The sequence below is a fragment of the Hylobates moloch genome, unplaced genomic scaffold (genome assembly GCF_009828535.3).
Source record: "Hylobates moloch isolate HMO894 unplaced genomic scaffold, HMol_V3 SCAFFOLD_9, whole genome shotgun sequence".
NCBI classification, from domain to species: Eukaryota; Metazoa; Chordata; class Mammalia; order Primates; family Hylobatidae; genus Hylobates; species Hylobates moloch.
The window spans coordinates 48,914,067-48,926,651 of NW_026652284.1; the positions used below are offsets into that span (position 1 = coordinate 48,914,067).

General features: G+C 35.1%; 1 protein-coding gene across 2 annotated transcripts in view; it reads right to left on the reverse strand.

Annotated features, from left to right (window-relative positions):
- The window catches only part of SNTG1 (syntrophin gamma 1), an 859,278-nt gene that overhangs the window by 73,246 nt on the left and 773,447 nt on the right, over positions 1-12,585 (reverse strand). For both annotated transcript variants that reach the window (XM_058444122.1, XM_032759812.2), the window contains exons 17-18: positions 9,915-10,067; positions 6,208-6,300 (exon numbers count right to left, since the gene is read on the reverse strand). In XM_058444122.1, coding sequence (XP_058300105.1) covers positions 6,208-6,300; positions 9,915-10,067 — 246 coding nt within the window. The remainder of the gene's footprint in view (positions 1-6,207; positions 6,301-9,914; positions 10,068-12,585) is intronic.

The following is a 12,585-nucleotide window of genomic DNA, read 5'->3' on the forward strand; positions in this document are numbered from 1 at the left end:
GAGCTCTGTGACTCCTGAGCTGCAGCAGGAGGAGTAAATGCTAGGTCTCAGGTGTGGGATTCCAATGCCTTCATTCTTATTTTAACTACTAACACTCAGGTGTTATTTATTGGACGCCCATACTTATTATATAAAGAATAACTTTCAAACTTTTTTAGAATCATTGAATTTTGTAAAGCAAAAACAAAAACATAAAAGGGAGGTGCCCATAACAAGTATCTACCTTTTATGGTTTTTGTTTTTGTTGTTGTTTTTGGTTTGGTTTTTACAAAATTCCATGATTCTAAAAAAGTTTAAAGTTATTCTATAATGAGTCATCGAGGGGAGATACAAACACCCATTAAGTATTGCCCCCACCTGCTGGACCTTGATCATGTGGCCCAATCTATTTCTCCAGCTTCCCTCTCCCCACCCACCTCCTGGAATGTTAACTTTCAATTGTGCTGATGTCTCTTTGTTCTCAGGTTACACTCTGATCATTTTCCTCTCTCAATTCATAGTGTTATTCTTTGACTTTGTCATCCATGCATGTATTTTTTTCTCAGGAATGTGATAGAATGGTAAATGCCCAGTGGAAGACAGATTTCAAACATCTGGAATCTGATTCTGTGAAGAATGTCAAGGGTAGCTTGATGGGAATAGCAATGAATCTATAAATCACTTTGGACCTTATGGCCATTTTCATGATACTGATTCTTCCTATCCATGAACATGAATTTTTTTTTTTTCTTTTGCTTGTGTCCTCTCTTATTTCCTTGAGCAGTGGTTTGTAGTTCTCCTCGAAGAGGTCAAATTTCATATGGAACCAAAAATAGCCCATATAGCCAAGACAACCCTAACCAAAAAGAACAAAGCTGGAGGCATTGTGCTACCTGACTTCAAACTATACTACTAGGCTACAGTAACCAAAATAGCATGGTTACTGGTACCAAAACAGATATATAGGTCAATGGAAGAGAACAGAGTGATCAGAAATAACACCACACATCTACAGCCATTTGATCTTCGACAAAGCTGACAAAAACAAGCAACAGGAAAAGGATTCCCTCCCACCACCTTTTTTCTTTTTTTCTTTTTTTTTTTTTTTTTTTTTTTTTTTTGAGATGGAGTCTCACACTGTCACCCAGGCTGGAGTGCAGTGGTGCGATCTCCACTCATGGCAACCTCTGTCTCCTGGGTTCAAGCAATTCTCCTGCCTCTGCCTCCTGAGTAGCTGGGATTACAGGTTCCTGCCACCACATCCAGCTAATTTTCTGTATTTTTAGTAGAGGCAAGGTTTCACTATGTTGGCCAGGCTGGTCTTAAACTCTTGACCTCATGTTCCGCCTGCCCTGGCCTCCCAAAGTGTTGGAATTACAGGTGTGAGCCACCACACCCAGCCAGGATTCCCTATGTAACAAATGGTGTCGGGAAAACTGGCTAGCCATATGCATGAAACTGAAACTGGACCCCTTCCTTATACCTTATACAAAAATTAACTCAAGATGGATTAAAGACTTAAACATAAGACTTAAACATAAGACTTAAAACCATAAAAACCCTAGAAGAAAACAGGCAATTCCATTCAGGACATAGGCATGGGCAAAGACTTCATGACTAAAACACCAAAAGCAATTACAACAAAAGCCAAGATTGACAAATGGGATCTTATTAAACTAAAGAGCTTCTGCACAGCAAAAGAAACTATCATCAGAGTGAACAGGCAACCTACAGAATGGGAGAAAATTTTTGTAATCTATCCATCTGACAAAGATTTAATATCCAGAATCTACAAGGAACTTAAACAAATTTAAGAGAAAAAAGCAAACAACCCGATCAAAAAGTGGATGAAGGATATGAACAGACACCTCTCAAAAGACAACATTTATGTTGCCAACAAACATATGAAAAAAAGCTCACCATCACTGGTCATCAGAGAAATACAAATCAAAACCACATTGCAATACCATCTCACCCTAGTTAGAAAGGGGATCATTGAAAAGTCAGGAAACAACAGATGCTGGTGAGGATGTGGAGAAATAGGAATACTTTCACACGGTTGGTGGGGAGTGTAAATTAGTTCAACCATTGTGAAAGACAGTGTGGTGATTCCTCAAGGACCTAGAACCAGAAATACCATTTGACCCAGCAATCCCATTACTGGGTATATACCCAAAGGATTATACATTGGGTATATACCCAAAGGATTATAAATTCTCCTATAGAGACACATGCACACGTATGTTTATTGCAGCACTATTTACAATAGGAAAGACTTGGAACCAACACAGATGCCCATCAATGATAGACTGGATAAAGAAAATGTGACACATATATACCATGGAGTACTACACAGCCATGAAAAGGATGAGTTCATGTTCTTTGCAGGGATATGGATGAAGCTGGAAACCATCATTCCCAGCAAACTAACACAGGAACAGAAAACCAAACACCACATGTTCTTGCTCATAAGTGGGAGTTGAACAATGAGAACACATGGACACAAGGAGGGGAATGTCACACACTGGGGCCTGTTGGGGGGGTGGGGACATGGGGAGGGATAACATTAGGTCAAATACCTAATGCAGGTGGGGGTTAAAATCGAGACGACGGGTTGATGGGTACAGCAAACCACCATGGCACATATATACCTATGTAACAAACATGCATGTTTTGCACATGTATCCCAGAACTTAAAGTGTAATAAAAAAATAAAAAAATAAGAAAAAGAATCGAAAAACACATTTGGAATCTGGGTTTTGCCCAAATTGTCTTAATTTCAGTCGTATATTATTCCACTAATTTTCTATTCTCAAACACACATCTGATCATTTCTTTCCTTTGTCTCAAACCCTAAAGGTATTCCCCTGTTCTTAGAATCACTTCCAATTTCTTAACTGGACCTTTTTTCAAATCTGGCTCTTAGATACCCACAAACATGATCTCGCATCTCCTCTTCCCTCAAATTCCATGTCCTTCCTCACTTACAGATATCTGTCTGGATAGTTTCATTCTCCTTGTCTCCACTTTAAGGAAATGTCTGTGAAGACTCATGAGTATGCCCTCCCATGTCTCTCAAGAGACAGCAGGCATTCAATGAAGATTTATTCACAAATTAAATGAGTGTTTTGTAGATGCCACTGATGAGGTTTCTGTTTAACTAGGAACTCTATCACTAGATATAATTAATTAATGCACCTATACATTTTTAAAAGAATATAATGGCAACAAGATGATGCTTTTAGCTATGTAAATTATTTAAGTATGGTTAACATTATACTTTGACATAATAATAATAATATCCTTCTCTAACAGTGAAAAGGCTACATTTTAATAAGGAAGAGAATTACAAAGAACAAGCTGAGCTGTACAGTAATGAATTAGGGAGGGAATCACTCAGCAACAGTAAAGGAACTGAAGAATGTACCACCTCCTGATATGCTACTAATGTAAAGGTAAGTACAGGGAACAGAATGCTATTTAATATGTCTTGTGCTCTGACAAGTCAAGGGTAATCGTTTACTCTGGGAACTTCCAAGCACAGGTGCTAAGTAATGAGAATTAGCTTGACATTCCCAGACATCCCTCTATATCCAAACGTTTAGCATACCAGTGTAATCTAAAATCATGCTGACTCTCATTCCCTGCAATAAGAGATGCAGCAATTCTTTCCTTCACTGATGTATTAACAATACACTATTTGCTTTATATGGAGCTCAATTAATGACCCAGAATAGAGTCTACCCCTTTCCTGGAATCTCTTCTTTATTTCAAGACCTTTGATTTGCTTTTGTAGTAACTTCAAAGTTGGAGGACTTGGTCAGGATGAAGTGCAGAAGGACAAAGCATGTTCAGCTAAAGGGTGAACTCTCCTGAATCCAAACATTTAAAAACTGTTGGACATACAGTCTTAAAGATATTTTTCACTTTCATATTACTTAGTGGAATTAGAAAATAACCAGATATTATTTAGTTTAATAAAACATTAGACAAAGCATGTTTTGATTTGTATGATTTGTATGTAACAATTATCTTTTTGTCATGTTTAAGAATAACTTCCAGCCTTATTTGATGAAGGGGTGCAAGTTTCTTGCAGTCAGCCCAGCTCAGTGGTTTGCCCAGGAATCTCCATTTATGCTTGTCCTCTTCCTTATGTCTGACATAACTATTAATAGCTCCTACTTTCATTCTCCAAGTATCATAATCTGTGATGGATAATATAACCTTCTTGATTAATGTGTAGATTCCTTTTAGCCTTTCCCAATTGTCAGATTGCCTTGAAGTTAGATGCTTCCAATGAAAGAATCAGAAAATAGAACAGTGATTACTATTCCTGAAGCCCTCTGGTGCTTTCCCTGAGTGTCAAGCTTGGACAGATCAAATTCTCATTTCCTACTAAACTGTTTTCCCTGGATGGCATCATATCATTCACTTAGACACTCCTGACTACTCACTCGTTCCCAGAACACCCAAGCAGAAGTAGACGGGAATGTCAGATAGGACATTGGTGTCATGATTTTCCCCCTTATTATACAGAGCCAACAGGACGCTGACATAGGTCTGCATTATGCTAGCCTTAAAATAAACTCAGAATAGATTCACATACTCAGAAATATATTCATGTGTATTTTATTTTTCTCGTTCGCTAATGTAAGATTCTTGTACATTCATGTAATAGAGTTTGGTGACGATTCTGGCAATAGCATTTTCTTTTTAAAATCAGACTTTGACTTTAGTTAGTGTAATTTGTTTCTACATTTATTTATAAAACTAACTTATTATTCATTTAACTGATTATTTAATAATTCAATTAGTTTATCAAACTAATTTAATACTCAGGAGCCTATCTTGATTTGATGAGCATTTTAATAAAAAAAACTTTAGTAATAGGAATAGTTTATGGAAGCCTGATTTGAAAGTTTTCAAGAGTCATTGGCATTTAAAATTCCTTATTCACAAAGTATTCTTTTGTCATGATGCAAAGGCAAGATATTAGATGGCCAAATTTGACCAGCAAATGTGTGCTGTCTAATTTTACCATGTTAAAATAAAAATAAATATTAACCATCTTTAAGTAATGTGAGATTTTGCAGGACAATGCCAACTGCTGAGTCATGAAGATTCACAAGGTGAATGAACATAGGGTGGCATCCTAGCTGGATCCCACCATTAGACGTTCATCTTTCCCAGCTCAAGCACGCCCACTGCCTCCTACACTCCATCTTTCTTACACATTTGTATCACTGTTTTATTTTGTTGCCATTTGCTTTAGAAAATCCTACACAAGACTTAATTTCTAGATAAAATATGTGTGTTCTGGTAAAGGATTACTCATGAATCCTTAAAATTAGTGAGAAGGAACAAATCAATTTATACCCAAGCCATACTTTGATGAAGGTGGAAATGGAATGGATCTAAGGAACTGAGATCCTCAATGAGAGGGAAGATGTCTCTTCCCTCGGGACAACAGTCCCAAGTCACAAACTGTAGCAGTGACTAGAAGGAGATTAGCAGTTGAATGGGGGTGAGTTGAGCTTTAAGATCACTTCCAATTAAAAATGATGATAATAATGTGCATTGCTTTGGCTTTGTCAGTTGTCATTCCATAATAATCAAAATTGGATTTGTTTAGGTATGACTGGCTGAGTAGGCACCCTCTGTCATTCAATGTGCATCACTCCCAGAGATGTATACTTTGGGAAAAGAGCACCTCATAGTGCATAATCCTTATTAAGTCAAGTGTTTATAAAAATAGGCTAGAAACTAAACTTTAAATTTTCACCATTCAATAATTCTAACATGTCAGCTATAATTTTTTTTTAAAAAACAACATGTTTTCCTTCTTTTTATCTTGCAGAAATTGATGTGGGGAAAGTATAAAGAAACATGTTTTTTAAAAATTGCTTTTTGGGGAAGAAAATGTCCCTTCAATTATAAAGTCATATCTTTAAAAAACAGGAAAATGATTGATAGATAGATACATATATAGATAGACTTATAAATATTTACTTTCACATAGTTATAGTTTTGTGGTACTACATACGTTTTATTAAAAATTCAAACTTTTTTCAGATTGAAGCATAATTTATCTTCCATTAACACAAACGAAGATCTTAAATTTGACACAGGATTACGATTAAAATGCTGAAAGGAGTTATGAGGCATTTAAATAATTCTTGAATTAGAATGTTTGCAGCATATTTCTCAGAGCTGACCTGAACACATTACCTTTGTTGCAGCATCAAAGCAGATAAATCCTGTGCTGAAGTCAATTGTGAGTCCCATTAGATGACTTTCTAGCACACATGCATAGGTCTTGCACTAGGTAGAACAGAAAGTATTGTTACTTTTCATGTTATTGATGCAATATCAATATTAAGAACTATGTTACAGCTTCTGCAATAAGTACTTCATACAATATCTAATTTAATATTAACAATAATTGTATAAAGAGGGGAGTATTATCAACATTTTAATGTTAATGAAACAGAAGCTGAGAGTGTAGGGTTTTATTTAACTTGCCAAAGTATATGCCTGGCCAAGTTTCCAATCCTGCTCCCTCTAGTTTTGTCTTTACATTGTGCTACACTGTCTGTCTTTGCTGTCTTGACAATAAAGGTGGTATATAACATAAAAAGTTTTAGGTGTAGGCAAGTTTATGTTAAGTTGTTATTTACTGTAGCCAACCATTTTCATTAAACTAAAAGAGAACTATTGTTAAATAGCACTGTCTTGAATTCTCAGGATATCAATTTCATGGATATTATTAAACCACATTCTCATGCACACAAATACAGATTTAGTAACCAAGCCAAAAGGATAGATCTTGATCTTAACAGTCTTTCTCTGTTCTTCGATGTTGCACAAGATATTCTTACAGATATTTACCACTTTCCAATTTATTTGTTTAGAACTGCAGATAATTCTTTAAAAATCAACAAATAATTACTTTTCACAATGAGATCAGATAATATTATAATTTTTCTTTTTTTTTTTTTTTTTGAGACGGAGTCTTGCTCTGTCGCCCAGGCTAGAGTGTAGTGGCGCAATGTCGGCTCACTGCAACCTCTGTCTCTTGGGTTCAATCAATTCTCTTGCCTTGGCCTCCTGAGTAACTGGCATTACAATCACCCGCCACCGTGCCTGGCTAATTTTTGTATTTTTAATAGAGACGGGGTTTGACCAACTTGGCCAGGCTGGTCTCGAATGCCTGACCTTGTGATCTACCCACCTTGGTCTCCCAAAGTGCTGGGATTACAGGCATGAGCCACTGTGCCCAGCCTAATTTTTCATAATAAATATAGATACCGAAATAAAAAGAAAACAGGATATAAATCAAATATGAAATAAAAACTTGAGGTTTGTATACAAAACGATGTATTGTTACATATATAAGCCAGTTTTATTTGCATTTAATTTTAAATCTTAGTGGGATATTCCAGTCATGAAAAATATTTGTGATTCATGTACAAGATGAGAGAGAAGTAGAGAGAAAGAGGCAAAGAGAGACAAGTAAAAAAGGAAGAGAAGTTTATCCGAAGCAAATTTTTAACACCTATCCTTACATTGCATTTGTTTTTATAATACTGTATATAAAATACATTAATTGAATCCCATTCTGAATGTAAACATGACTAAATACATCAAGTTGCCTTCACCAAAAATTACATTCATGTGTTTAAGCTTTATTAGCATAGAAAAATTATAATAATGCAAAATTATTCTTTTGGAGTTACATTTTTTTTAAAAGCAGACTAAAGAACATACTTAATGGGCCTCAAAAGTCCATTTTCAGGAGTAATTATATTTGTTTAATACATGAGCATTGTGCATGCTTACATCCACCCATTACCACTTTATTAAAACTATTACCAACATTAAGGAATGTTTAAGGCTATAAAATTTTCTCCTGATTTAGACATAATGGTTTGCTAATTTCAAGTGCTGTCATTTAAAAAAGAAAATGTCAGGTGAAAATAAATTCGGTGCAGTGTATTAAAATTTTTCTATTAAGTTCAGCATTACAAATTAAATTAGATTTTCTCAATAATCATTAAATTGAAACAAATAGATGTGCTGTAAATTGAGACTAAATGAAGTCTCAATTTATATACAGACTCAAGTTGTATCATTTATAATATCAATAGCATATCATGCATATAGTTAATATATGTTTAATATTGAAATATTTAATTTGTTATTTGTTTCCTTAAAATCAAATTATACAGAGAAAAATCAATAAATAAATTATCCTTCTTAAGGAAGTTTAAATGAAAAACACTTTGAAAGTCAATTCATTAATTTTTTTTCTTTTCTGCTTGTTTTACAATAGAACTTATATTCCTTCTTTATTTAATTCCCTACCAACTTTAATGGAAGTGATAAATTAAGAATATAGAAGAAAAACATGTTAAGGTTCTTTATGTAAATATATTCACATACTTGACTTTTGAAAGTAATACTACAAAGGTGTTCATTGATTTCTTATATGGTAAACAAAAAAGAGTCAACTGAACAATTAAAAAAACTATAATTGGAGTTTTCTTTCTGTCCTCTTCCCCTGATTGTAATGTCATACTGGTACAACTTGATGTGTTAACTACAGAGGTTTGTAGTCAGAAAATAGAAATCAGTTCAACATGTTCAAAATATATGTATCCAACAATCCTGTTTTAAGCAAACATTCCAGCATAGTCATTGCTAGATTATTCACCATATTTGTTTTCAAAACTAAGTGTCCATGTGTGTATTTAGGTCCTTGCTCTATGGATCCATTTGCATGTGGCAAGCGCATGATAACCTTTCAATTTGTCCACAGGTCTGTTTGAGGTCAGCCACAGAACCAACTTTGGGAGGCTGTTTTGTTCAATGATCTTGTGAAGACAGAGGCTGAGGGCTTTATAAAGTTTGATCTAGTGTATAACTTCACACTTAAGAAACAAAGTTCAATAAATGTCTGTTGAATACTCATGATGTGCAAAATGCACTGGACTTTGGCACATGATAAGATAATTCCAAAGAACCTATAATTCAGTGTATGGAATAACAAGCACATGTCACTGCAATACAAAACAGACTGAGTGTGAGCAATCCTTAAAAAAAAAAAGACAAATAAATGGAAGAATCTTATAGATCCTGCTATAAATAAGTAGAAAACAGTATAAATTTTATCACTAAACTACGCTATTTTAAAACCTATTTCCTATATTGTATTTCTAATCAGATGTATTACTTTTATGATTTTTATTGTATGTGTTAATGACTTCATGTAAAAATGTAATTGCTTTTTATGAGTAGTATGAATAAAATTGATTAGTTTGTGTTTTCTTGCTTGTAAAAAAAAAAAAAAAACAGACAGGTACATTACATTGTGTTCAAAGCCAGAAGAATTGTTTGAACAGGATAGTTGTAGGAAGAGTATTGGCAAGCATTAGGCAGGGTGGACTGGAAATCAGGGACATGTTCCTGGATGATGTGACCTTTGATAAAAAGTTTCAAAAACTTTGTGTGGCTTTGAAGGACGGAGGCAAAGGAAAGGCTTTCTAGAAGAAAGAGCATTGTGAGTAAATGACGCCAACAGACTGGAAATTAGGAGGTCATTATCTGGAGAACAGGAAGTGACCTTGTCAACAATTAATTAAATCAGAGTATTTTCTATATTAGATTTAAGTCAGAGTAATGTCTAATTAAAATTAGAAATATATTTTTAATTAGTAGTAGGAAATAGCCTGGAAAGATCAAGTTGTGGAAAAATTAAAATTTTATTCAGACCTGTATTACTAGTCACTAAACAAAAATGGCTAATTATAGAATGTACTTGAGGTCAAGAGTCCCAGAACTATATTTTTACACTACTTTGGAATGATATTAGAACTCTAGGGAAGTGGTCATGCCTCTGAGGGAGCCACAGATCCTGCAGTCCTATGGACTCTCACCTGTATCCGTTCTACTTCTAGAAAGGTTGCTGTCTGGAAGGCTCTTTCCCACTGGGCGAGGTCACTTTCCAGCTCCACTGAGAAGTACAGGTCCTCCCCAGACTCAGACTGCACGGTGAAGCAGTGTTTCCGTCGGTCCAGCAGGTCACTGTCCTGGTGAAAACCTGGAGTTACACAGGCTGGCACACATCACTTTACATTGCTAACTTGGCCATTCCTGACTGGAGCAAGGTGCAGAAGCCACAGGTAAAAATATAACACTCTGCAAATTCACCAAGTCTTCATTAGACGTTATACCAGAACTCTGGGCTTCAAAGCCCCAACACATGACTTCTCTGTCTTTACACTGAAGCATGTCCATAAAATAGAAGTTAGGGTTTCTGGCTTCATCTCTTACTAACAATATAACCACCAAAGCATTTAACATACAAGGCTTGGTTTTATTACTCTACAAAGGGGTGACACACTATCTCTTCCCTTCCTTACATAACGGTTATGATGTTGAAATCAAATAATGCTTGTGAATATGTTTGTAAATTTTAAGGAACTTTATAAGCAAACCAAAATATTCTTCTCCATGAGAAATGAAAAAGAAAATGAGTCTAATTTGTCTACAGCAAAAATATTGCTTAAAAAAACAACACATTATTTACCTTACTTGTGCAACTGTATTTCATTGTATCAAAAAAACGATTTTGATGCTGGCAGTTTCTTGGTCTTACCAGAAGTTTTCAACTGAAGTGTTCACAAATTTACATGTATTCCAATTTAAGAGACATTAACATGAGAAAAAAAAAGTGAAGCAAATAATTTATGAAACGGAGTAACCCAATGCAACATGTCAGATATAGCATTTTAAATACAGTCATGTGCCGCATAAGTACATTTGGGTTAATGATGAACTGCATATGCGACAGTGATCCTATACGGTTATAAAGGAGCTGAAAAATTCCTATCCCCTAGCAATGTCATAGCCATTGTAATGTCATAGAGCAATGCATTACTCATGTGTTTGTGGTCATGCTGGTGTAAACAAACCTGCAGTGCTGACAGCTGTGTAAGTCTGGTACATACGATTATGATGTATGCTACATAATAATAATGATGATAAGGAAGATTATGTTACTGGTTTATGTATTTACTGTATTCTAGTTTTATTGAAATTTTTAGTGTACTCCTTCTGTTTATCAAAAAAATAGTTAACTATAAAACAGGCTCAAGCAGTTCCTTCAGAAGGTATCCAGAAGACGGCATCATTATCATAAGAGATGACAGCTCCATGCGTGTTACTGCCCCGAAGACCTTCCAGTGGGACAAGATGTGATGGTGGAACTCATCCTGACTATATGCAGGCCAAGGCTAATGTGTGTGTTTCTGTCTTATTTTTTATAAAAAGTTTAAAAAGCCAAAAATAAAAAAGTAATTTGTAAATTTAAAAGTAGAAAATAAATGTAGAGAATAAGGATATAGAATAATTTTGTACAGCTGCATAATGTGTTTGTGTTTTAAGCTAATCACTTTTACGAAAAAGTCCAAAGTTGAAAAAATTAACTTTGTAAAGTAAAAAATGTTACAGTAAAGCTAAGGTTAGTTTATTATTGAAGAAAAAAACACTTTTTGTAAATGTAGTGTAGCCTAAGTGTTCAGTATTTCTAAAGTCTATAAGGCTGTCCAGTAACATCCTAGGCCTTCACATTTACTCATCACTCACTCATTGACTCACCCAGAGCAACTACCATCCTGCAAGCTGCATTCATGGTAAGCACCCTGTACCTGTGTATCTTTTTTTTTTAAATCTTTTAGACTGTACTTTCACTTTACTTTTTCTATGTGTAGATGTGTTTAAACAACTGCTTACCATTATGTTACTTTTGCCTACAGTATTCAGTACAGTCATATGCTATACAGGTGTGTAGCCTAGGAGCAATAAGCTGTACTGTATAATCTCGCTGTGCAGAGATATGCTGTCTCAGGTTGTGTAAGCAAATTCTGTGGTGTTCGTACAACAGTGGAACCATCTAACTGAGAGGCATTTCCTGAAATATATCTCAATCGTTAAATGACTGTATATATGCTGTATATATGCAGTGTACTGAAAATTGTTAAAGGGTATCACTGGTATCTGTAATCATTTCTCATAAGGAGGGACATAAGTGTATCATTATTAAACACCCAAAATGTTAGATGGAATTCTCTGCTTTGGCAAATGTTTAGAAAATAATAACTATTTTCATTGTTTCCTGCTTGCATTCTTATAATCGCTGGAAGAGAGCTAATGGAAGGCATTCACTTCTAGGGCTGTAGAATTTAGCTCTGACCCTTGCTGCCAGTAGATGCTCAGAAAGCTAAAAGGACGATAAATGCTGTGCTTATTGATTTTCCTACTCTGTCTGAAGGGAGAAAAAAATGAAAACATAATATTTTTGTGAGTACAATCCAATGATAAATTGTAAATACTTTTCAGCAGTTTTGGGGTTATAATGTCTATGGAAGTAACAATGAGAGATAATAACCACACAAGTAAATACGTTAGTACAAATTATTGTAAATGCCATTATAAAAAATAAGAGGCCGGGTGCAGTGGCTCACGTCAGTAATACCAGCACTTTGGGAGGCCAAGGTGGGCAGATCACCTGAGGTCAGGAGTTCCAGACCAGCCTGTCCAACATGG